This window comes from Erythrolamprus reginae, chromosome 4 (assembly GCF_031021105.1).
Source record: "Erythrolamprus reginae isolate rEryReg1 chromosome 4, rEryReg1.hap1, whole genome shotgun sequence".
Classification (NCBI taxonomy): domain Eukaryota; kingdom Metazoa; phylum Chordata; class Lepidosauria; order Squamata; family Dipsadidae; genus Erythrolamprus; species Erythrolamprus reginae.
The window spans coordinates 15,558,832-15,581,835 of record NC_091953.1 but is presented as its reverse complement, the minus strand read 5'-3'; the positions used below and the strand labels follow the sequence as shown (position 1 = coordinate 15,581,835).

The following is a 23,004-nucleotide window of genomic DNA, read 5'->3' as shown; positions in this document are numbered from 1 at the left end:
ACATACCATGCATAACTTGTAATGGCCTAGGGGGAAGAGCTATCTCAACTCCCCCATGCCTGGCGGTATAAATGAGTCTTGAGTAGTTTACGAAAGACAGGGAGGGTGGGGGCAGTTCTAATCTCCGGGGGGAGCTGGTTCCAGAGGGCCGGGGCCGCCACAGAGAAGGCTCTTCCCCTGGGGCCCGCCAAATATTCTCACTGAATACTTTGTTCTATACAAAGTGAATGTGAATGTGCACAACAGCATGTGAAACTGATTGTCAATCAATGTTGCTTCCTAAGTGGACAGTTTGATTTCTCAGAAGTTTGATTTACTTGGAGTTATATTGTGTTGTTTAAGTGTTCCCTTTATTTTTTTGAGCAGTGTAATTTTAACCCACTACTTCTTGTCCTGCTGTCTGGGACCACAGAGAATATATCTGCCTCTTCTATGTGACAATCCTTCAGATATTTGAAGACCATTGTCATAGCTCTTTTGTTATCTCTTCCAGAGGCTAAACATGCACAGAGCTTTGCTCCTTTCATTTGATGTTCAAGCAGGAAGTTGTCATGAGTTTGAAAAGTTCCCCCAAGTTGCAGCCAAGCTTCAAATTGCAAAATGCTATGCTGCTGTTGACTGAATAATTTATTCAATTTATTCATTCATTAAAAAGCTCAAGTAATTTATACTCCTACAGTTCTTAAAGCAACATAATGAGTAGCATTTCATTTTTTTTTCACCATAGATTTCAGTAAAGCTCATGACATTCTACCTTGTCGTAATGCTCAATGAGAATCTCAACCACAATATTCTGAAACTTGATGTTCATCATAGCCGCCACTGTTTCCTCCTGGGCTCTCATCAGGGTGGGACCAAAAATAACTCCAAGGTTGGAGACCGTCATGAGATTTTGTTGACTATGTAATGATACCCTGAAAATAAGCAATTTTTAAAAATGGTAGATTTAGATACCATATAATTAGCTTTTCATTTCCACTTAATATAACTGGACTTAATATAACTTAATATTTATGTATACGTTAAATAAAATTTGTAATTTGTTTTGATAATGTACTTTAGAAAGAGAGAAACTTCTTGCCCTTTGAATATATTGGTGTAGAAATTTTGGAAACAGTCTTTCCTATTTAATAATTGCATTCTAAATAATAATAATAATTTATTATTATTATTTAATTTATTAAATAATAATAATTAATAAATTAAAATAAATAAATAAAGTCAAATATTTAAATGATTTAAACATTCCACATATTTTAAGCAGTTTCAAATATTTAACATGTTTGGTTAATTGTGGTTTATCTCCCAAACTGAATAAAATTTCTATGGATTAACACAAATCCCAAGCAATATATATTTCATGTACACTGCCCCTAAAGAACAGGTTTCTTCCCAATAAACATAAATCCAATATAACACTTTCGCTTAGGTGTGAAGTGGAAATTGTTTTCCCCCTAGCAGAAAGAATCACAAACAAATGTAGTGACGGGGCTTAGCTGAAATCAGAATATATAAATATCCTTTTTCCAAAATGATAATGGACTTCTATTCAATCTATTGCCACCAATGGTTTACCTAATTCAAATTGATTCACACAATCCAATTCCAAACACCAACACTTTGTAGTATGATCAAATGAAAAGTCACGCCTGGCAGAATTTGTCATTTTATACAATCTGTAAGAGCCCAGAAATTTATAAAAGCTTTGCCTTTAGAATACAGGTGGACCTTGACTTATGACCGATCGTTTAGCAACTGTTTAAAGTTATGATGGCAGGGTGATATCTTTGCTTTTTAGTATGCTGTGTAGACTTGCCATGGCTTTCCTCCCCAGGAGCAAGTATCTTTTAATTTCTTGGCTGTAGTCCCTATCTGTGGTGATCTTGTCACACAGAAAAATAAAATCTGTCTCCACCACTTCTTCCTCATCTGTTTGCTCGGAACTGAGAAGGCCAGGTGCCATGATGTTAGGTTTTTTTTTAACCCTAACCCTGCCTAAATTAAGGAGGCTCTTTTCATTACTGAGAGATGTTGTGTAGATATGGATTGTATAAAATAACAAAGGTTCAGGAGGGAAGTGTTTTAAATAGGTAAGTGAACACAAGAACAAGGGGGCACAATCTGAAGTTAGTTGGGGGAAAGATGAGAAGCAACATGAGAAAATATTATTTTACTGAAAGAGTAGTAGATGCTTGGGACAAATTTCCAGCAGACGTGGTTGGTAAATCCACAGTAACTGAATTTAAACATGCCTGGGATAAACATATAAAATACAGGAAATAGTATAAGGGCAGACTAGATGGACCATGAGGTCTTTTTCTGCCATCAATCATCTATGTTTCTAGATACATCCTATATTTATATTTTTATTTCTTCTCTGTAACTGTCCCGTCCACCATCGCTGGCTTGGGGCCTGGCTAGTGTCCTGCCGTTGTGGTGGAAGGGAAGAGGGAAGATGGGGGTTTATTGGGTGCTATTACTGTAACCTCAAATGTGGGAACTAGGGAAGGAAAAGTGACAACAGAAGAGGACCAAATCAGCTTGTACCAGGATCTTTTTAAGCTGTTTGTCCTGAGAATGGAACATTACCAGAATTTCTCAAAATATCTTACTGGCATCCTATTGGCTGGCTGAAGGGACTGGTCATGGGTAGAGGGAGTGGGAAATGAAAGAATAGTTTTGTATTTTGCATGGGAACACCAGGTCCCACCTAATCTTAGTTCAAGCAGTTTCTTTCAATAAAAGTTACTTTGCTTTGACTAAGTGATGAGTCTTACTTTACGAAGAGAGTAGAATGGGGACAGGTCTGACAGTAACATTTGTTACCTGGACTCAGTGAAGAGTTCATATCTCAGAATAAGCTGATTTACATTTATTTATTTATTTGTTTGTTTGTTTATTTAGTCCAATACACAATGAGAGTTTTAGTGGGTATGTATGTATGTATGTATGTATGTATGTATGTATGTATGTATATATATATATGTGTTTTTTGCAAAAACACAAAGATTGGAACTCCAGCCTGATGATGGTGAATGTGATTTCGCCGAAACGTCGCATAGACATGCAAAACATTACACAGGGCAAAACCCGAACTCAGAACAATCTACATATATATATATATATATACAGTGATACCTTATCTTACAAACTTAATTGGTTCCGGGATGAGGTTCTTAAGGTGAAAAGTTTGTAAGATGAAACAATGTTTCCCATAGGAATCAATGGAAAAGTGATTAATGCGTGCAAGCCCAAAATTCACCCCTTTCGCCAGCCAAAGTGCCCATTTTTGTGTTGCTGGGATTCCCCTGAGGCTCCCCTCCATGGGAAACCCCACCTCTGGACCTCTGTGTTTTTGCGATGCTGTGATTTCACTGAGGCTCCCCTCGTGGGAAACCCCACCTCCAGAATTCCGTTGCCAGCAAAGCGCCCGTTTTTGCACTGCTGGGATTCCCCTGATGGGATTCCCCTGCAGCATCACAAAAATATGGAAGTCCGGAGGTGGGGCTTCCCATGGAGGGGAGCCTCAGGGGAATCCCAGCAGCGCAAAAACAGGTGCTTCACTGGCAACGGAAGTCTGGAGGTGGGGCATCCCAGCGGCGGTGGTGGGTTTGTAAGGTGAAAATAGTTTGTAAGAAGAGGCAAAAAAATCTTAAACCCCGGGTTTGTATCTCGAAAAGTTTGTATGATGAGGCGTTTGTAAGACGAGGTATCACTGTATATGTTTTTTTATGTGGTACAGAGCTGGAAGGGATCTGATCTGATAGCTCAACTGCTAATTCTCTGCCTTACAAGGCAGAGTCCACCGGATCAAATCCCAGTAAGGAAGGGTGTGGCTAGCTGATGAGGCCAGAACAAGGCCGAAATGGGACCATCCTAGTCTCCCTTAATTTTAAAATTCCAGCTAAAAAAGACGTTTCGGTGAAATCACATTCACCATCATCAGGCTGAAGTTTTAAGCTTCGTGCTGCTGTAAATATGTAAAAATATGTAAAATGGAAAAATATGTAAAAATTCCATATTTACAGCAGCACGAAGCTTAAAACTTCAGCCTGATGATGGTGAATGTGATTTCACCGAAACGCCGCATAGACACTCAAAATATTACACCGGGCAAAACCCGAACTCAGAACAATCTACATACATATACCCATGAAAATCTACGAGTATGTATGTATGTATGTATGTATGTATGTATGTATGTATGTGTATACACACACACACACATATACACACACACACATATATATATATATATATACACACACACACGCACACATAGTAAAATACATGATGAAGGTTATAGAGGAGATACTCATAGTAAAATATATCTATGAAAGAATAGAAAGGAAGATATAGTAATAGAACATATCAATGAAAGAATAGAATAGAATAGAATAGAATTTTATTGGCCAAGTGTGATTGGACACACAAGGAATTTGTCTTGGTGCATATGCTCTCAACGTATATAAAATAAAATATACATTTGTCAAGAATCATGTGGTACAACACTTAATGATTGTCATAGGGGTCAAATAAGCAATGAAGAAGCAATATTAATAAAAATCTTAGGATATAAGCAACAAGTTACAGTCATACAGTCAACATGGGAGGAAATGGGTGAAAGGAATGATGAGAAAAACTAGTAGAATAGAAGTGCAGATTTAGTAGAAAGTCTGACAGTGTTGAGGGAATTATTTGTTTAGTAGAGTGATGGCGTTCGGGAAAAAACTGTTCTTGTGTCTAGTTGTCTTGGTGTGCAGTGCTCTGTAGCAACGTTTTGAGGGTAGAAGAAGAGATATAGGAATAGAAGAAAGGAATAGGAGATATAGGAGAGCAATAGGACAGGGGACAGAAGGCACTCTAGTGCCTGTATTTGTTACATATAACAATGGATGAAAGGGTGCTGTTCTTGGTTATTATTTTCTTCATATTAAAGCCGTTTCAAATTCACAACTAACCCCATTACACATTACCAAATACAATATATTAAAGATGCAATGATTTATTGCTTCATATTGCCTAAAGCAGTTGCATAACTCTGTATGCAGCTAGAATGCCCTATGAAGATTTTCAATTCTTTACTAATAAAAGAATATTGAGTAAGTAAAATTAAAATACTGATGTCAGTTTCCATATTACTGTAATTTATTATCTTAACAAGGAAAACTTAGGTTACTTTGGTGACAAATTGAATCTTTTAGATAACAAAAGTGAGGCAGATATTGCCCTCACAAGTAATAAATAGCGTTTTCATAATACCAATGAGATAGAAAGGTTATTGTAATGGTTTTATTTTGAGATAATGAATATAAATAGGCTGAAATAATGAGAGAATAAGATGTATGTTATTGGATTAAAGAAAATATTCATTTCCCGAAAATCTAATTTTACTGTGCTATATTTCTGGGTAAAATTAATATAATCTTTAGATTATATCACAGCACACCTGAATTAGATGAGGACAACATGATGGTGATCAGTACTCCATCCATTATGTCAAAATCTAAAGGGGGTTTATATAATTGGCTCTTCTCATTTTTTTTCTTCTCAAAACAGTAATTGTGATGTAAAGTGAGAGCAACTGGCTCAAAATCAGCATGTGAGCTTCTCTAAATCCTAATTTAGCACCTTAACCACCACACCAAAGTGACTCTGTCAATTTCAGTTGCATCTTAGAAACATAGAAACATAGAAGTCTGACGGCAGAAAAAGACCTCATGGTCCATCTAGTCTGCCCTTATACTATTTTCTGTATTTTATCTTAGGATGGATATATGTTTATCCCAGGCATGTTTAAATTCAGTGACTGTGGATTTATCTACCACGTCTGCTGAAAGTTTGTTCCAAGGATCTGCTACTCTTTCAGTAAAATAATATTTTCTCATGTTGCTTTTGATCTTTCCCCCAACTAACTTCAGATTGTGTCCCCTTGTTCTTGTGTTCACTTTCCTATTAAAAACACTTCCCTCCTGGACCTTATTTAACCATTTAAGATATTTAAATGTTTCGATCATGTCCCCCCTTTTCCTTCTGTCCTCCAGACTATACAGATTGAGTTCATTAAGTCTTTCCTGATACGTTTTATGCTTAAGACCTTCCATGATTCTTGTAGCCTGTCTTTGGACCCATTCAATTTTGCTAATATCTTTTTGTAGGTGAGGTCTCCAGATCGTTTACTGTATTTGGCTGCCAAAGATCAAACAGACATAGCCACGGGATTTTTTTTCATTGCTCTACTTGCTCCGAATGTTTCTTTCCGGCCCTAACCAGGTGCTAACGATGATCCCAGATCTTACCGTCTTGCAAGCTCTTTCATTGTTACTCACTCCAAATAAGTTTTTTTCAACCCTAACCAGGGGATAAAATAATGTGTTGAAGCTGACCAGACTAAGAACGCTAACTAGATGAATATTTGGTAGGCAGATTTTTTCCCGTTTTCCACCCCCAAAACTCCGAAAAATATGGTAAATTTCCAGTCATCAATATTTAAATTTCATAGGGTTTAACTGATGTTTTGGGATATGATTTAAGGCAGCGGCACTAAAACTCCTTTCTTTCCTCCCATGTTTAAAAATAACCCCCATAAAAAGCAATTATTACTTGACCAAATGCTTTATCAGGATGTCCAACATCTCCCTGTTTTTCTCTGGCAATTTGTGGACAAGGGCGTGGACTGCTTCCACTCTGTAATTCTGGTCATCAGATTCTATTAAAAAGAAAGAATAACACAATGAGCTCTGCTCTACTAAGTGCTTTCAAACAGAAGCTAGAGGTCATCCTGGCTGAGACGTTCAAACTCAGGAAGGTCAAACTCACGGCCACACACTGGCTACCCTGACCCCTGGTTTAGCGAAAGGGAAAACAGTTGCGATACGTCATGTGACAACAATGTGTCATCACGGGTTTGATACCACTATTCTAGCTACTGGATCTTATGCTAAGGAAGGCATTAAGGTGATATTTAGGATTCGTTCCAATTCTTAGAATCTATATAAATCTCTGCTATCATCATCACTATATCACGTGCATATTTATTGTCAGGGGGGAAAAATAGAATTTATTTTTAAAGATTTCTTTATTATTATTTATTATTATTATTTATTGGATTTGTATGTCGCCCCTCTCCGCAGACTCGGGGCGGCTAGCAACAGTAATAAAACAGCATATAACAATAATCCAATACTAAAAACAGTTAAAAACCCATTATGATAAAAACCAATCATACATACAGACATACCATGCATAAAATTGTAAAGGCCTAGGGGGAAAGCGTATCTCAATTCCCCCATGCCTGGCGGCAGAGGTGGGTTTTAAGCAGCTTACGATAGGCAAGGAGGGTGGGGGCAATTCTAATCTCTGGGGAGAGTTGGTTCCAGAGGGCCGGGGCCGCCACAGAGAAGGCTCTTCCCCTGGGCCCTGCCAAGCGACATTGTTTAGTTGACGGGACCCGGAGAAGACCCACTCTGTGGGACCTAACCGGTCACTGGGATTCGTGCAGCAGAAGGCGGTCCCTGAGGTAATCTGGTCCGGTGCCATGAAGGGCTTTATAGGTCATAACCAACACTTTGAATTGTGACTGGAAACTGATCGGCAACCAATGCAGACTGCGGAGTGTTGGTGTGACATGGGCATATTTGGGAAAGCCCATGATTGCTCTCGCAGCTGCATTCTGCACGATCTGAAGTTTCCGAACACTTTTCAAAGGTAGCCCCATGTAGAGAGCATTACAGAAGTCGATCCTCGAAGTGATGAGGGCATGAGTGACTGTGAGCAGTGATTCCCGGTCCAAATAGGGCCGCAACTGGTGCACCAGGCAAACCTGGGAGAACGCCCCCCTCGCCACAGCCGAAAGATGTTTCTCTAATGTGAGGACGAGGAGGACGCCCAAGTTGCGAACCCTCTCTGAGGGGGTCAATGATTCTCCCCCCAGGGTAATGGACGGACAGATGGAATTGTCCTTGGGAGGCAAGACCCACAGCCACTCCGTCTTGTCTGGGTTGAGTTTGAGTTTGTTGACACCCATCCAGGCCCCAACAGCCTCCAGGCACCGGCACATCACTTCCACTGCTTCGTTGACTGTTCTTTAAACAAACAGAAACTGAGAAAGCGTACACCAGACGTCTAAACACTACTGATTATTCACCACACAGAAAATTTTAAAATGCACTTTGAATCCTTAAAATAGAAATGGATAAAACGGACATATGAATATCAAAAGCTACCCGCAGTAATGATACGAAAGAAGAAATGCAAATGGGACACGTAAATGAAAATTCTGAACTCACTTACCATTTCCCACATACTTTCAAACCCAGTTTTAACTTTATTAGTTGGATTCCTGCTCTGTTCAATCACTTTCATCTAAGTGACTTCCCGTTTAAAATCTGTGTTAGGCCAGTGATGGGGCAGTGTCTTAATTCCATGTCAATCTGGGAATACCTATAAGTATCCCCTGAGAGATCTCACTTTAAAAATCAGACAGGTGTGTTTCTTTAGAGGATTGAGCCTTTAATGGCCCTTTTTCCTTTTAAATCAAAACAAAAATACAAGGACATATAAGACCACTACTGGAAGGCCTACTGAATTTTTCGTTTGCCTGGCTCTTAGGAAAACTGAAATATAACAAAATGCCAATATCAATCCATTTAAGTTTATAGTCAGGGCTGTTCAGATGAGAATACGTTTTATAGAACATATTGGGGTGGCATGCAAAGGAGATGAACTCACTTAAGAATATTTTATATCAGTATCTTAGATTTGTTTAATATAATCATTTGCACGAGTTATATTCTCATGTTTTACTACTCAATTTTAGCATATTATACTGCATTTTAACTTATTATTTATTCAAATTCCCTCTATTTTAGCCAATTTTATTGTATTTTAACCAGTCACAGTTTTATGACGACCGATGTGGTCCTTTTCCTTGCTTTGATATGGTCGATTGACTAATCAAATAAAGTTGATATTGATTGATTGACTATTACAAGAAATACAGTACAATAAGAAACCAGGTTTCTTTATAGACTTAAGTAGACCTTATTGACATAAACTAGTAAATATATATATATTTACAGTGCATTCACGAAGTATTAAGACCCACTTCACTTCTGTCAATTTTGCAATGCAGCTTGATACTATAGTTGTTAAAAATCTTTTTTTTCTCATTAAACTACACTCAATACTTCATCATGACAAAGTGAAAAGAGCATAATAAAATTGAAAGGGTGTCTGATTACCGTATTTTCCGGCGTATAAGACGACTGGGCGTATAAGACGACCCCCTAACTTTTCCAGTTAAAATATAGAATTTGAGATATACTCGCCGTATAAGACTACCCCTCTTCTGTACATCATAGACCTGACTGAGTCTAGGTCTATGATGTACTTGCATTGAGAAAAAAATCATTTCTGAACATGATAACACAATATTTTAATTACTAATGATGAAGATCTTATTGTTAAAATTATGAATGAATTATTTAGAGAGAGAGAGCCAAGTGGGAGCACTCTTCTGTCTATCTCTCCATATGTCTCTGTCTATCTGTCTTGTCTGCCTCTCATATTTCTCCTCACCACAATTAAGTTTATTATTATAACTCATCATAATTTGTCAACACAAAAAGGTGAACCTGGCTATTTTTCTTTCTCCTACCATCTATTCTGCAGGTATCTTTCAGTCTAACATGCAGCATGCTGACACCTATGTGAGAATCTATTATGGAATGAGAATCTGTATGTGATATCATGATATGGCAATCCAAACAGCCCATCCATTTTTTCCTCTTTCCGCACTTTCTGTCTTTATCCTCTTGCAATGTCACTTAAACAGATTTTAACTTGTCGGGTTTAATTAGTGACCCTGCCAATTTTCAATACTGTGCAGTGTGCTATGATACAGAGCAGGGTGAATAATATGACCTCAGCTTTTAAAGTTATTTTAAAATGTTGCCTAAGAAATATGGAAAGATGATTCTTTTTGGAGGAAAAGTACATTTTCAATGGTTAAACATAAGAACAAATACAAACAGGCAGAAATAAATGCATCCAGTTTAACATTCAATTTTGCAACCACTAATAATGTTGGTCAAGTAGGTACAAAAATACCTGGGGAAATGATCAAAGTCTGGGAAATGGCTCCCTTGTCAGTTAAAAGGAGTGCTGATTTACCACCTGCTAGAGCAGTGATTTTCAACCTTTTTTGAGCCGCAGCACATTTTTTACATTTACAAAATCCTGGGGCACACCACCAACCAAAATTACACAAATCTAATAAATAAATACATACATACATACACACACACACACACACACACACACACATAAATAACCCCCTCATATATACAATCCCATGTAACATCCCCTTATAAATACAGTCAATCATCAATCATCCCTCCTCAAATTTATACCACTGTCTCATTTCTGGGTTATTCTCCTGTCTTTCCCCCTTTTCTCTCTCATGTTTCTCATTTCTCTCTCTTCCTCCCTTTTTCCCTCATTCCTTCTCCCTCTCACTTCTCCTCTTTTTCCATCCCTGTCTCTCTCCCCCCTTACGTGTGTGTGTGTGTGTGTGTATACACACTCGAACCATTTCCAAAACCAGTTGAGGGCTGGGTTTTTTTTTCTCTTTTATTCTTTTCAAACACAGGTGTGGGCTGGGGGGGTGTTTCTTATTATTTGGGTGCTTTTTACCATATGCTTCAAGAATCACCTCTCTCCCTCTCTCTTGTTCTCTCTCTCTCTTGTTCTCTCTTATTTTCTTTCTGAGGCTCCTCCCACAACGGTGGCTACAGCGGCGCTGGTGATCCGGCCGCTAGCCGCTCCGAGCGCTGTGGGAACGCCCACCCCTCTCACAGTCCGGTCCCGGGATGACAGTAAAGGGGCTGCTTCCCATCCTCCTTCTCAGAAGGTTTCCTTCTGAGCAAGCTGGCAGGAGGATGGGAAGCAGCCCCTTTACTGTCAGCCCGGGACCGGACTGTGAGAGGGGTGGGCGTTCCCACACCGCTCGGAGCGGCTAGCGGCCGCATCGCCAGTGCCGTTGCAGCCACCGCTAATGTAAAGGGGCTGCTTCCCGGCGGCAGGAACTGCGGGGGGTAGCCGGCGTACGCTCCGGCTAACAAGCTCTTGCTGCAGCTATCCGCCGCTTCTTTCTTCTCCACCTCGCCTCCGCTATTCCCGCCGCCGCCTTTGCTCTCCCCGCCGGGCAAGAGGCAAAGGCGGCGGCGGGAGTAGCGGAGGCAAGGCGGAGAACAAAGAAGCGGCGGATAGCTGTGGCAAGGGCTCGTTACGCCGGCTACCCCCCGCAGTTCCTGCCGCCGGGAGTGGCGCTCCACCCCAGCAAAGCCGGCGGCGGGAGTGGCGTCGTCCAGCAATAGCAGCGCTTCGATGAAGCCGGCGAGGGAGCTCCGGAATCGGTTGGCGCTCGCCCGACGCCTTGTTTTTTTATTTCCCCCTTTGGTTTCTCTTCAGAGGCGGGAGTTCGGGAGGCAAGGGAGCGCTCGAGGAGACAGCGTCTTGCGGCATCGCCTCCCGTTGGGTTTATGACGAAGGGACGCTCAGCAACTTCTTTTTCCTTTCGGCGCCATAGCCACCCGCAGTCCCCGGAGCCCGCGGGTTGAGGCAAAGGGCTGCGTTTCCCTTCCCTCCCTCCCTCCTGCCCCCGTCCTGAATGGAAGCCCCGCTCGGCCAAGCAGCCCGGGATCTCCGCCGCTTGCAAACCGGGCGGGCGGAGCGGACCCGCGCTCACTTTCGGCTCCGGGGACTGCGGATGGCTATGGCGCCGAAAGGAAAAAGAAGTTGCTGAGCGATGCCGCAAGACGCTGTCTCCTCGAGCGCTCCCTTGCCTCCCGAACTCCCGCCTGTGAAGAGAAACCAAAGGGGGAAATAAAAAAACAAGGCGTCGGGCGAGCGCCAACCGATTCCGGAGCTCCCTCGCCGGCTTCATCAACGCGCTGCTGTTGCTGCTGTCGCTGCCGCCTGAGGCGGCGGCACTCGAATCTGGCGTGATGGAAAATCTTTGCCTGCCTCCAGATTTTCCACCACGCCAGATTCGAGTGCCGCCGCCTCAGGCGGCAGCGACAGCAGCAACAGCAGCGCTTTTTCCTTTCCCCGGAGCCGAAAGTGAGCGCGGGTCCGCTCCCCCCCCCCTCAATCCCGCTCCCGGCCTCCTCCCGCCCGCGGCTGTGGAATGGGTGCAGTATCCGGCCTATAAGACGACCCCCCACTTTGGAAAAGATTTTCAGGGGTTAAAAAGTCGTCTTATACGCCGGAAAATACGGTACTTTCTGAATGTACTGTGTGTGTACTGCAGCGTTTCCCAACCAGTGTGCCGCGAGAAATGGTCAGGTGTGCCGCCAAACTCGTAGGGCAGCTGGGCGGGGCACTGCCGGTGCGGCTACTTTCCGATGCCGCTATTGCTGGCGCTCTCCTGCTGGGCCCCAAAGAAGGAAGGCGGGAAAAAAGGAGAGCTTCATTCTTCGCACCGGCAGCAAGAGGACGAGGGCGCCATCAGCAGCGGCACCAAGTAGTAGTCGGGGGATGGCAGTGGCAAGAGCTTCAGGGCGGAGGCACCAGCAGCACCCCGCCCAGCTGGAGCTTCCCTGGCGGGGGCAGCAACCAATGTCCTTTGGGGCCCGGAGGGAGGGCGGTGGGAGCAGGAGGGTGCCGGGCCGCGCACGCCTGCGCCAGCGCACCCCAAAACACCCCCCCGCACACCCTTTTCCAAGGGCGCACCCGAAGCCGCGGCCGCCCCACCGCGCCTCGTTCTCCGGAGGCTGGCGAAAGTGATTTTCAATGTCGGGGGCGCGGGCCGGCGCGCGCTCTCCCCCTCCCCCTGCCCCATTCAAAGTAAGCTGACAGGGGGATGGGGAGAGAGAGCGCCGGCCCGCACCCCCGACATTGAAAATCACTTTCGCCAGCCTCCGGAGAACGAGAGAGATCGCCTTCGCCGCCTCTCCTGCAGCCCCCTCGCTGAGAGCCCGGGACAAAAGCGCTTTCGGCGAAGGCAGCGGCGAGTAGCCAAGGGTGCGAGGGGGCTAGAAGCGTGGGGGGGGCTGCCCCGGCTTCGGGTGCGCCCTTGGAAAAGGGTTCCCTTTTGCAGGGCTCCCGCTTGCAGTCAGCTGAGAGAGAGAGAGAAAGAAAGAGAGACATATAAGAGAGGCAGAGAGAGCGAGAAAGAGAGACAGCAAGAGACGCAGAGAAAGAGAGAGAGAGAAAGAGAGACATAGCAAGAGAGGCAGAGAGAGAGAAAAAGAGAGACTTAGCAAGAGAGACAGAGAAAGAGAGAAAGAGAAAGAAAGAGAGACATAGGAAGAAAGAAAGAGAGATAGCAAGAGAGGCAGAGAAAGAAAGAGACATATAGCAAGAGGCAGTGAAAGAGAGAGAGAGAGCAAGAAAGAGAGAAAAAAGCAAGAAAGAGGTAGCAAGAGAGACAGAGAGAGAGAGAGAGAGAGCAAGGGAGAGAGCAAGACATAGAGGGAGGGAAGGAGGGAGAGAGAGCAAAAAAGAGGAAGAAAGAAAGAAAGAAAGAAAGAGGGATGGAGAGAGAGAAAGAAGGGAAGGAAGAGAATGAGGGAGGGAGAAATAGAGCGAAAGGGAGGGAGAGATTTTTTTTTGTCCAAACTTTTCTTTACCCCCCCCCCCCCCCCCGTTCAAAGTTCCCCAGGATTTTGAAAATATGAATAATGTGCCGCGGCTCAAAAAAGGTTGGGAAACACTGGTGTACTGTATGTGGATACACAAACACACATACACATATATAGAGAGAGACATACATACATACTTCTTCCTCCCTCCCTCCCTCTTCCCCCAAAATCTCAGGATTATCATACTTTTTTTTTCACTTACTAACAGCAATGATGAAATCCTTGTGTAATTTGAAGGTCATCAGTGGCTCGGCAAGACACCTGAGAAAAAAGATTAGTGAAAGAAAGAGGCTGAATGTAATATTTTGAAGATATCCCACATTTAATTCCAAAGCAGACGCTTGCTTTCGCTCCATTGTAAACTCACATGGCTATGAGCGATGGATAGGACTATTGAAGCCTTAACTCACAAAGCTGGAAGGAGAAATGACAAATCAAAACTTCTTGACTTGCGTTATTGCAGCCTTCTTCAAGCTGGTGACCTCCAGATGAGTTTGCACTACAAGATACTTTGCTCTTTCCCCGAGCTGTATTATCTTTAGAGGATGTTACATGGAGGAAGGATATGCTCAAGGAAGCACGGGAGATAAAATTTTGTGACTAAATCATTCATAGTTCTCAAAGCTAAAGACCTTCCCATATCATAGAAACATAGAAGTCTGACGGCAGAAAAAGACCTCATGGTCCATCTAGTCTGCCCTTATACTATTTTCTGTATTTTACCTTAGGATGGATATATGTTTATCCCAGGCATGTTTAAATTCAGTTACTGTGGATTTATCTACCACGTCTGCTGGAAGTTTGTTCCAAGGATCTACTACTCTTTCAGTAAAATAATATTTTCTCCTGTTGCCTCTGATCTTTCCCCCAACTAACTTCAGATTGTGTCCCCTTGTTCTTGTGTTCACTTTCCTATTAAAAACACTTCCCTCATTAGGATTGTATATTCCCACTCTCAAATATTAAAATCAGATAGTAACTTTGCTAAATGTTGGTGATGAGAGTCTGTCCTTGAAAAAAAAAGTGGAAGTGAGCTCCTGATCTTCTGTTTACTGTTAGAGATTTTACTGTGATGGTTTCATAAGAACATAAGAAAAGCCATGCTGAATCGGGCCACAGCCCATCGAGTCCAGCATTCTGTGTCACACAGTGGCCCACCAATTGTACATGGGGATCTTGAGCAGAAAGAGAAGGCAAAACCATCCCTTTCCCCTGACCTCCAACAAATGGTACCCAAGGGAATCCTGCCTGCCTCAACCAATATAGAGGTGGCACTTGGACATCCGTTTCAGTAACCACCGATACATGGAAACATAGAAGACTGACAGCAGAAAAAGACCTCATGGTCCATCTAGTCTGCTCTTATATTATTTCCTGTATTTTATCTTACAATGGATATATGTTTATCCCAGGCATGTTTAAATTCAGTTACTGTGGATTTACCAACCACGACTGCTGGAATTTTGTTCCAAGGATCTACTACTCTTTCAGTAAAATAATATTTTATCAGGTTGCTTCTGATCTTTCCCCCAACTAACTTCAGATTGTGTCCCCTTGTTCTTGTGTTCACTTTCCTATTAAAAACACTTCCCTCCTGAACCTTATTTAACCCTTTAACATATTTAAATGTTTTGATCATGTCCCCCCTTTTCCTTCTGTCCTCCAGACTATACAGATTGAGTTCATTAAGTCTTTCCTGATACGTTTTATGCTTAAGACCTTCCACCATTCTTGTGGCCCGTCTTTGGACCCGTTCAATTTTGTCAATATCAAGTTTGGTTCCTTGATTCCATGTAATTTTCCTGGCCAGAGCACAGTAGTGATTTATTACTGACTTTTTCCATTTTGCTTAGCCTACAGATTTGGGATTTCTAGTGAATTCTCATGGTCCTAAATGGGCCTGACTGCTTTGCTTGTTACCTTGGTGCTGCAACAGGCTGCCTTCTGTGATTTCATTAAATTATGGGAAGAAGAAGGAAGTTTGATTCCAAAACTGTTGCAGCATCCTTAACTATATTCGATCTGCCTCTTTATTTTTGATAAATGTTTGTAATTTTCTTCTGGATTAGTATTAAACTTCGAAGAATATTGAAATAGAAGTACTTAAGAGTCAAACCCTTGGCACATCGTATCAAATATACTACTAAAATCACACCAAAAAAATGGGGAAGAAATTGTGATAGCTTTGCAACATGAAATCCTATCAGCTTGCTCTAATGGTCCCCTGTGAATGTCTACATTCTTAACAACTGTCTCAGTACATTCACAGTCAAACTATTTGGAGGGATTGAATGAAATCAACATTAGGTTTCTCAAATGTAATACAATGCATTTCTGAATAAACATGTACCATGCTTTCTGAATAACCATATAACATCGGGGGGGGGGGTCCATTCCTTGCCAATGCAACTGCCTAAATTAATGGATTTATTTTTTAAAAATGACATAAATTGTATTTGTTTTATGTTATTCTAATAGCCAATTAGTGAACCACTCTGAAACAGTTTTGAACAGAAATGAATTAACTAGTTAAATAAATTTATTGCACAGTGTTATAAGCATTAGATACAACTAAGAAAAGCTCCATTGAAAATGGAAAGATTCACAATGCACCAAAAATAAGAGAAAATAGAAACATAGAAACACAGAAGATTGACGGCAGAAAAAGACCTCATGGTCCATCTAGTCTGCCCTTTTACTATTTCCAGTATTTTATCTTAGGATGGATATATATTTATCCCAGGCATGTTTAAATTCAATTATTGTGGATTTACCAACCACGTCTGTTGGAAGTTTGTTCCAAGCATCTGCTACTCTTTCAGTAAAATAATATTTTCTCACGTTGCTTCTGATCTTTGCCCCAACTAACTTCAGATTGTGTCCCCTTATTCTTGTGTTCACTTTCCTATTAAAAACACTTCCCTCCTGAACCTTATTTAACCCTTTAACATATTTAAATAAAATAAAATAACTAAATTAGTGGCTTCCAACATACTAAGCTTTCTATGTTACAATAAAGTATAGAAGAGTATACGTCAGAGATACTGACAAGCACCTGTCATAAGAGACTGGAACTCCACACGGCTTATGCTTACCTGAGGTAGTTCTTTAGTCCACTTGTTATAGTTTTATTGTCCCAAATTTCTAAATCAATGTCCATATCAGGAGGAGATTTGGGAGCTATTAAAAAGAGAGAGAAACTGGATGAATCCATTTCCCAGTGGAGTTTTAGGTACCCCTAATTGTAGTGTCATCACTTAAAGCCATGGAAAGTTGTACATCGAAATATTCAATACAGTTGGTAATTCAATATTAACAACTTATATAACTGGGGAAAAACATTAAAGACCTTGTAATACTAATATCAAATGACTTAAGTGCCAAAAAACACGGCAACCATATCGCCAAAAAGGCTTCTAGAGTTGTTAATCTGATCCTACATAGCTTCTGCTCCGGCAACTTCGCATTACTTACCAGAGCTGACAAAACTTTCACCAGACCCATCCTTGAATACAGCTCATCTGTCTGGAATACATACCGCATCTCGGACATCAACACCCTCAAAAATATCCAAAGACACTTCACCAGAAGAGCCCTTCACTCCTCCACTCGAAACAGAATACCCTACGAAACTAGACTTGCAATCTTAGGTCTTGAAAACTTAGAACTACGACGCTTTAAACGTGATTTAAGTATTGCCCACGAGATCATATGCTGCAACGTCTTACCTGTTAGCGATTACTTCAGCTTCAACCACAACAACACAAGAGCATACAACAGATTCAGGCTTAATATTAACCGCTCCAAACTTGACTGTAAAAAATATGACTTTAGCAATCGACTTGTCGTAGCGTGGAACTCATTACCTGACTCCGTAGTGTCAACCCCTAACCCCCAACATTTTACCCTTAGACTATCCACGATTAACCTCTCCAGGTTCCTAAGAGGCCAATAAGGGGCGTGCATAAGTGCACCAGTGTGCCTTCCGTCCCCTGTTCCAATTGTCTCTCCTTATCTCATTTATCTTTTCTTTCATGTTTCAAGTTTCAAGTTTAATCAGATTTGTATGCCGCCCCTCTCCGCAGACTCGGGGCGGCTCACAGCAATAGCAATACAATGTAAGACAAATCCAATACTTAAATTACTTTAAAAAACACCACAAATTAAAACCAATCATACACACTAGCGTACCATGCATAAATTTTTAAAAGCCTAGGGGGAAGGAACATGTCAATTCCCCCATGCCTGATGACAGAGGTGGGTTTTAAGGAGCTTACGAAAGGCTAGGAGGGTGGGGGCAACTCTGATATCTGATATCTGGGGGGAGTTGGTTCCAAAGGGTCTGTATCTTTCCCTCTATTCCCTCTACCTGTATCTTTCCCTCTATTCCTCATTGATTTATTTTATCTTTATTCTTATATCTCCTCCTCTATTCTTTGATATATTCTTTGATATACAGTACATGTATATTCTCTATAACCTACAATGTGTATTGGAATAAATAAATAAAAAAGAAAGAAAGAAAGAAAGAAAGTAGTATATGACGAATTATACAACACAGCTGTCTCAACACAACTCAACTACTGGTATAGATTCCTTGTTAAAAATATTTCTATATGCTTTTTCTTTCAAAAGAATGGAAGCATAATGATAATATCTGGGACACAAATCAACAGGACAGGATCTCAATATACTTATACAAATATATCAATATACTTACAGAAGACGGTATTCATCAGCTTTTGCACTTTGGAATTAACACCTCCTATCCGGTACAATCCCAAGATTGTAATACCTTAAAAGATAAACAAGAATAGAGGGCATTGCAAAGGTGAAATGCAAGATATGCATTGCTTTCATTAAATAGGAATAAGAATGATAGAAAACTACAACAGAACATTTTGTTTAACAGTTTCTTATTTACCAAGAAAAAAACAAAAACAAACCCAGAGGCAGGATGATGGTTGGTAGTTGATATCATGGGTACAATTACTATTTTGCAATAGGCTACGGTTACAAGTTCAGACACTTTGAGACTAGTCAAATTTGCAATCCCTTCAAGGCAACAGTTTTGTTCGAACTGAGAAGCTTTAAATATGCTCAGCAGTCCCCAAAGGGGAAGAATTGATTAATTTAATTGCAGCGTTAATTACTTAGTTATTTAAATCGTTTGGTTTAATTGCAATGTTTTTATTGCACCCACACTTTAGTACATACCTCGTGTTTCAACTGCATGAATGCATTTTCTTACAAAATTAAAACCGGCTTCATTTAGGAATGCTATCAAAAGAAAAGGCCAAAAATCACATGTCATTATTTATCAGGCAAACCTGATGAATTCATTGCATTGAACTATTGATGAGTCTTATATAATAATGATAATTACAAATCAAATGACTTTTATTTACAGGAGATAATCAGCATTAAAGAAAAAGCATTCCTTATGAACCAGAGAAACCAGAGAATGTAGACCAAGAGTGTAAAAATAGAGAAAAAAAAGTATACGGCAAGAGGTTCACTAGTTTTACTTTTGTAAAAACCTATCCATCTAAAATGGATACCAAACATATAAAAACACCATCAAAAAAGCTCTTTCTGCGCCAAGTCAGGTAGCTCAAACTGCCCATGGAGCTGCTGATATAGTTCTACAGGGGAATAATTGAGTCTGTCATCTGCATCTCTATAACTATTCTGCAACCCAACAAGACAGACACAGACTTCAGAGGATAATTAGAACTACAGAAAAAATAATTGCTACCAAGCTACCTTCCATTGAGGATCTGTATACTGCACGAGTCTGTGAAAATATTTACAGACTCCTCACATCCTGGACACAAACTGTTTCAACTCCTACCCTCAAAACCTAGCTATAGAGCACTGCACACCAGAACAAGTAGACACAAGAACAGTTTTTTCCCAAATGACATCACTAAACAAATAATTCCCTCAACACTGTCAAACTATTTACTAACTCTGCACTACAACAATAATAATAATAATAATAATAATAATGATAATGATAATAATAATAATAATAATAATAATAATAATAATAATAATAATAATAATAATGGGACACAAGTTAGTTGGGGGAAAGATCAAAAGCAACATGAGAAAATATTATTTTACTGAAAGAGTAGTAGATCCTTGGAACAAACTTCCAGCAGACGTGGTAGATAAATCCACAGTAACTGAATTTAAACATGCCTGGGATAAACATATATCCATCCTAAGATAAAATACAGAAAATAGTATAAGGGCAGACTAGATGGACCATGAGGTCTTTTTCTGCCGTCAGACTTCTATGTTTCTATTATTATTATTATTATTATTATTATTATTATTATTAGTAGTAGTAGTAGTAGTAGTAGTAGTAGTAGTAGTAGTAGTAATTAGATTTGTATGCCGCCCCTCTCTGAAGACTCGGGGCAGCTCACTCGGGGCAGCAATACAATATAAATACAATACAATATAAATACAAATCTAATGTTAAAAACTTTAAAAAACTAATTTAAAATACATTGTTACAAAAACAATCATACACACTCAGTCCAACTGAACATTAATGTTCTCATCGTTCCCATCACTGATGTTCTCCCACTTATGACTGTATGACTGTAATATGGTTGCTTGTGTCCTTACTGATTCCTAATATGATTTGATTGCTTATTTGTATCAAGTGTTGTACCTTATGATTCTTGATGAACGTATCATTTCTTTTATGTACACTGAGAGCATATGCACCAAGACAAATTCCTTGGGTGTCCAATCACACTTGGCCAATAAAAAATTCTATTCTATTCTATTCTATTCTATTCTATTCTATGGAAGCATAAGTGGAGAAAGACGACAGCAGTGCTGGATATCGCAAGTGCTCTGTTTTAGAATCCAAGAAATGAACCCAGACCATTCAAGAGAAAATGTTGGGAGTAGAGAGTTACGTCATGATAAACTAATTAGAAAAGATGAAATGTCAGGCTGAACTGTATTTGACATCCATTCACAGAGGGAGAGAAAGCAGGCTATTACCAACTCTTGAAAGGGAAACAGAATTTGCAGACATGTCTTAGACTTTTCAATGGGTAGATTTATTTCTGTAAAGTAGACTTTGCAAATATTTTAAAAGCCTTCTGTGGTTTATTTTGCTAACTAGCTGAATTATGGAAAACAAACACAATGTTTCTAGCATAAAAAGGACAGTCACAAGGAATAAAACAGTATGATTTCATTTCCATAATACACAGACACCCATCTTTCAAAAATTTTCACTATTAATTAATCATTTCTAAAAATGTTAGTTAAAAATTCTTATTGTTTTTAAAAAGTGATCAAAATATTCACCTTATCAGAGGGTTTAAATTTTGAAAAGTTTCTAGACAATCAGTGACTTGTACTTTCATATATGTATAGCTATTATCTAACTTATAGAAAAATATTTTATCTAATTATTATTATTTTTTTAAATGCAAGTGTTTATTAATAGTTGATCAATTATATCTGCAGTTTATTCAAAGTCTGTTTCATTCTTCTTTTGTTTTGGGCAATATGGACATAACACTTAAATGAAGATAGTAAGGCCCACAGAGTTGGCCTTCTCCGGGTCCCGTCGACTAAGCAATGCCGTTTGGCGGGCCCCAAAGGAAGAGCCTTCTCTGTGGCGGCCCGGGCCCTCTGGAATCAACTCCCCCCGAAGATTAGAACGGCCCCCACCCTCCTTGCCTTTCGTAAGTTATTTAAGACCCACCTGTGTCACCAGGCATGAGATAACTGAGATACCCCCAAGCACGTATAGTTTTATGAATAGTATGATTGTAGGTTCTTAATGATGGGTTTTTTAAATGTTTTGTTTCTTTTTAAATATTGGATTTGTATATTGTTGACTGTTGTGAGCCGGTCCGAGTCTCCGAAGAGGGGCCGCTTACTAATAAATTAAACTAAACTAAAGGTCAAGGAGTCCATGGGAATTTTACTTCACTAATTGTTGCCAACTGTCGGGGATGGTGCTCATCTGTTTCAAGGGCCATTGAGCCAGCGCTATCTCAGTTCCATGATCATGTAGCCACTGAAGGGGTACCTATTTATCTACTTGCATTTGCATGCTTTGAAACTGCTAGGTTGGCAGGAACTGGAGCAAGGAACAGGAGTTCTCCCCGTCACACCATATTTGGGTCTCGAACCTGGGCTGTCGGCTTTCCAACTGACCAGCCCAGCATCTTAATCACTGAGCCCGCCCCAAGTGGAGATGAGTTTGTATAAATTATTTTTAGTCTGACTTGGTATTGATCATGGTTCAGGCACTAACCAGTGAATGTGGCATGCCAACAGAATCACCCATAAGAGCCTACTGCTCTCAGTTATCAACGAAGCGGTGGAAGTGATGTGCCGGTGCCTGGAGGCTGTTGGGGCCTGGATGGGTGTCAACAGACTCAAGCTCAACCCGGATAAGACGGAGTGGCTGTGGGTTTTGCCTCCCAAGGACAATTCCATCTGTCCGTCCATTACCCTGGGGGGGAATTATTGACCCCTTCAGAGAGGGTCCGCAACTTGGGCGTCCTCCTCGATCCACAGCTCACATTAGAAAACCATCTCTCAGCTGTGGCGAGGGGGGCGTTTGCCCAGGTTCGCCTGGTGCACCAGTTGCGGCCCTATCTGGACCGGGACTCATTGCTCACAGTCACTCATGCCCTCATCACCTCGAGGTTCGACTACTGTAATGCTCTCTACATGGGGCTACCTTTGAAAAGTGTTCGGAAACTTCAGATCGTGCAGAATGCAGCTGCGAGAGCAGTCATGGGCTTACCCAGGTATGCCCATGTTTCACCATCACTCCGCAGTCTGCATTGGCTGCCGATCAGTTTCCGGTCACAATTCAAAGTGTTGGTTATGACCTTTAAAGCCCTTCATGGCATCGGACCAGAATATCTCCGAGACCGCCTTCTGCCGCACGAATCCCAGCGACCGATTAGGTCCCACAGAGTGGGCCTCCTCCGGGTCCCGTCAACTAAACAATGTCGGTTGGCGGGCCCCAGGGGGAGAGCCTTCTCTGTGGCGGCACCGACTCTCTGGAACCAACTCCCCCCAGAGATCAGAACTGCCCCTACTCTTCCTGCCTTCCGTAAACTTCTCAAAACCCACCTCTGCCGTCAGGCATGGGGAAACTAAACATCTCCCCCTGGGCCCGCCGAATTTATACATGGTATGCTTGTGTGTGTGTATGTTAGTATAGGGGTTTTAAACTTTTTAATATTTTAATTAATTGGATTATGTATTGGATTGTTTTTTCACTTGTTGTGAGCCGCCCCGAGTCTTCGGAAAGGGGCGGCATACAAATCCAAATAATAAATAAATAAAATAAATA

At 41.1% G+C, this 23,004-nt stretch overlaps 1 protein-coding gene across 2 annotated transcripts in view; it reads right to left on the bottom strand.

The window, feature by feature from the left end:
* Positions 1-23,004, bottom strand: part of ARHGAP42 (Rho GTPase activating protein 42) — a 230,329-nt gene that overhangs the window by 25,654 nt on the left and 181,671 nt on the right. For both annotated transcript variants that reach the window (XM_070749660.1, XM_070749659.1), the window contains exons 13-18: positions 18,864-18,926; positions 18,367-18,441; positions 16,742-16,826; positions 13,849-13,907; positions 6,604-6,709; positions 755-914 (exon numbers count right to left, since the gene is read on the bottom strand). In XM_070749660.1, coding sequence (XP_070605761.1) covers positions 755-914; positions 6,604-6,709; positions 13,849-13,907; positions 16,742-16,826; positions 18,367-18,441; positions 18,864-18,926 — 548 coding nt within the window. The remainder of the gene's footprint in view (positions 1-754; positions 915-6,603; positions 6,710-13,848; positions 13,908-16,741; positions 16,827-18,366; positions 18,442-18,863; positions 18,927-23,004) is intronic.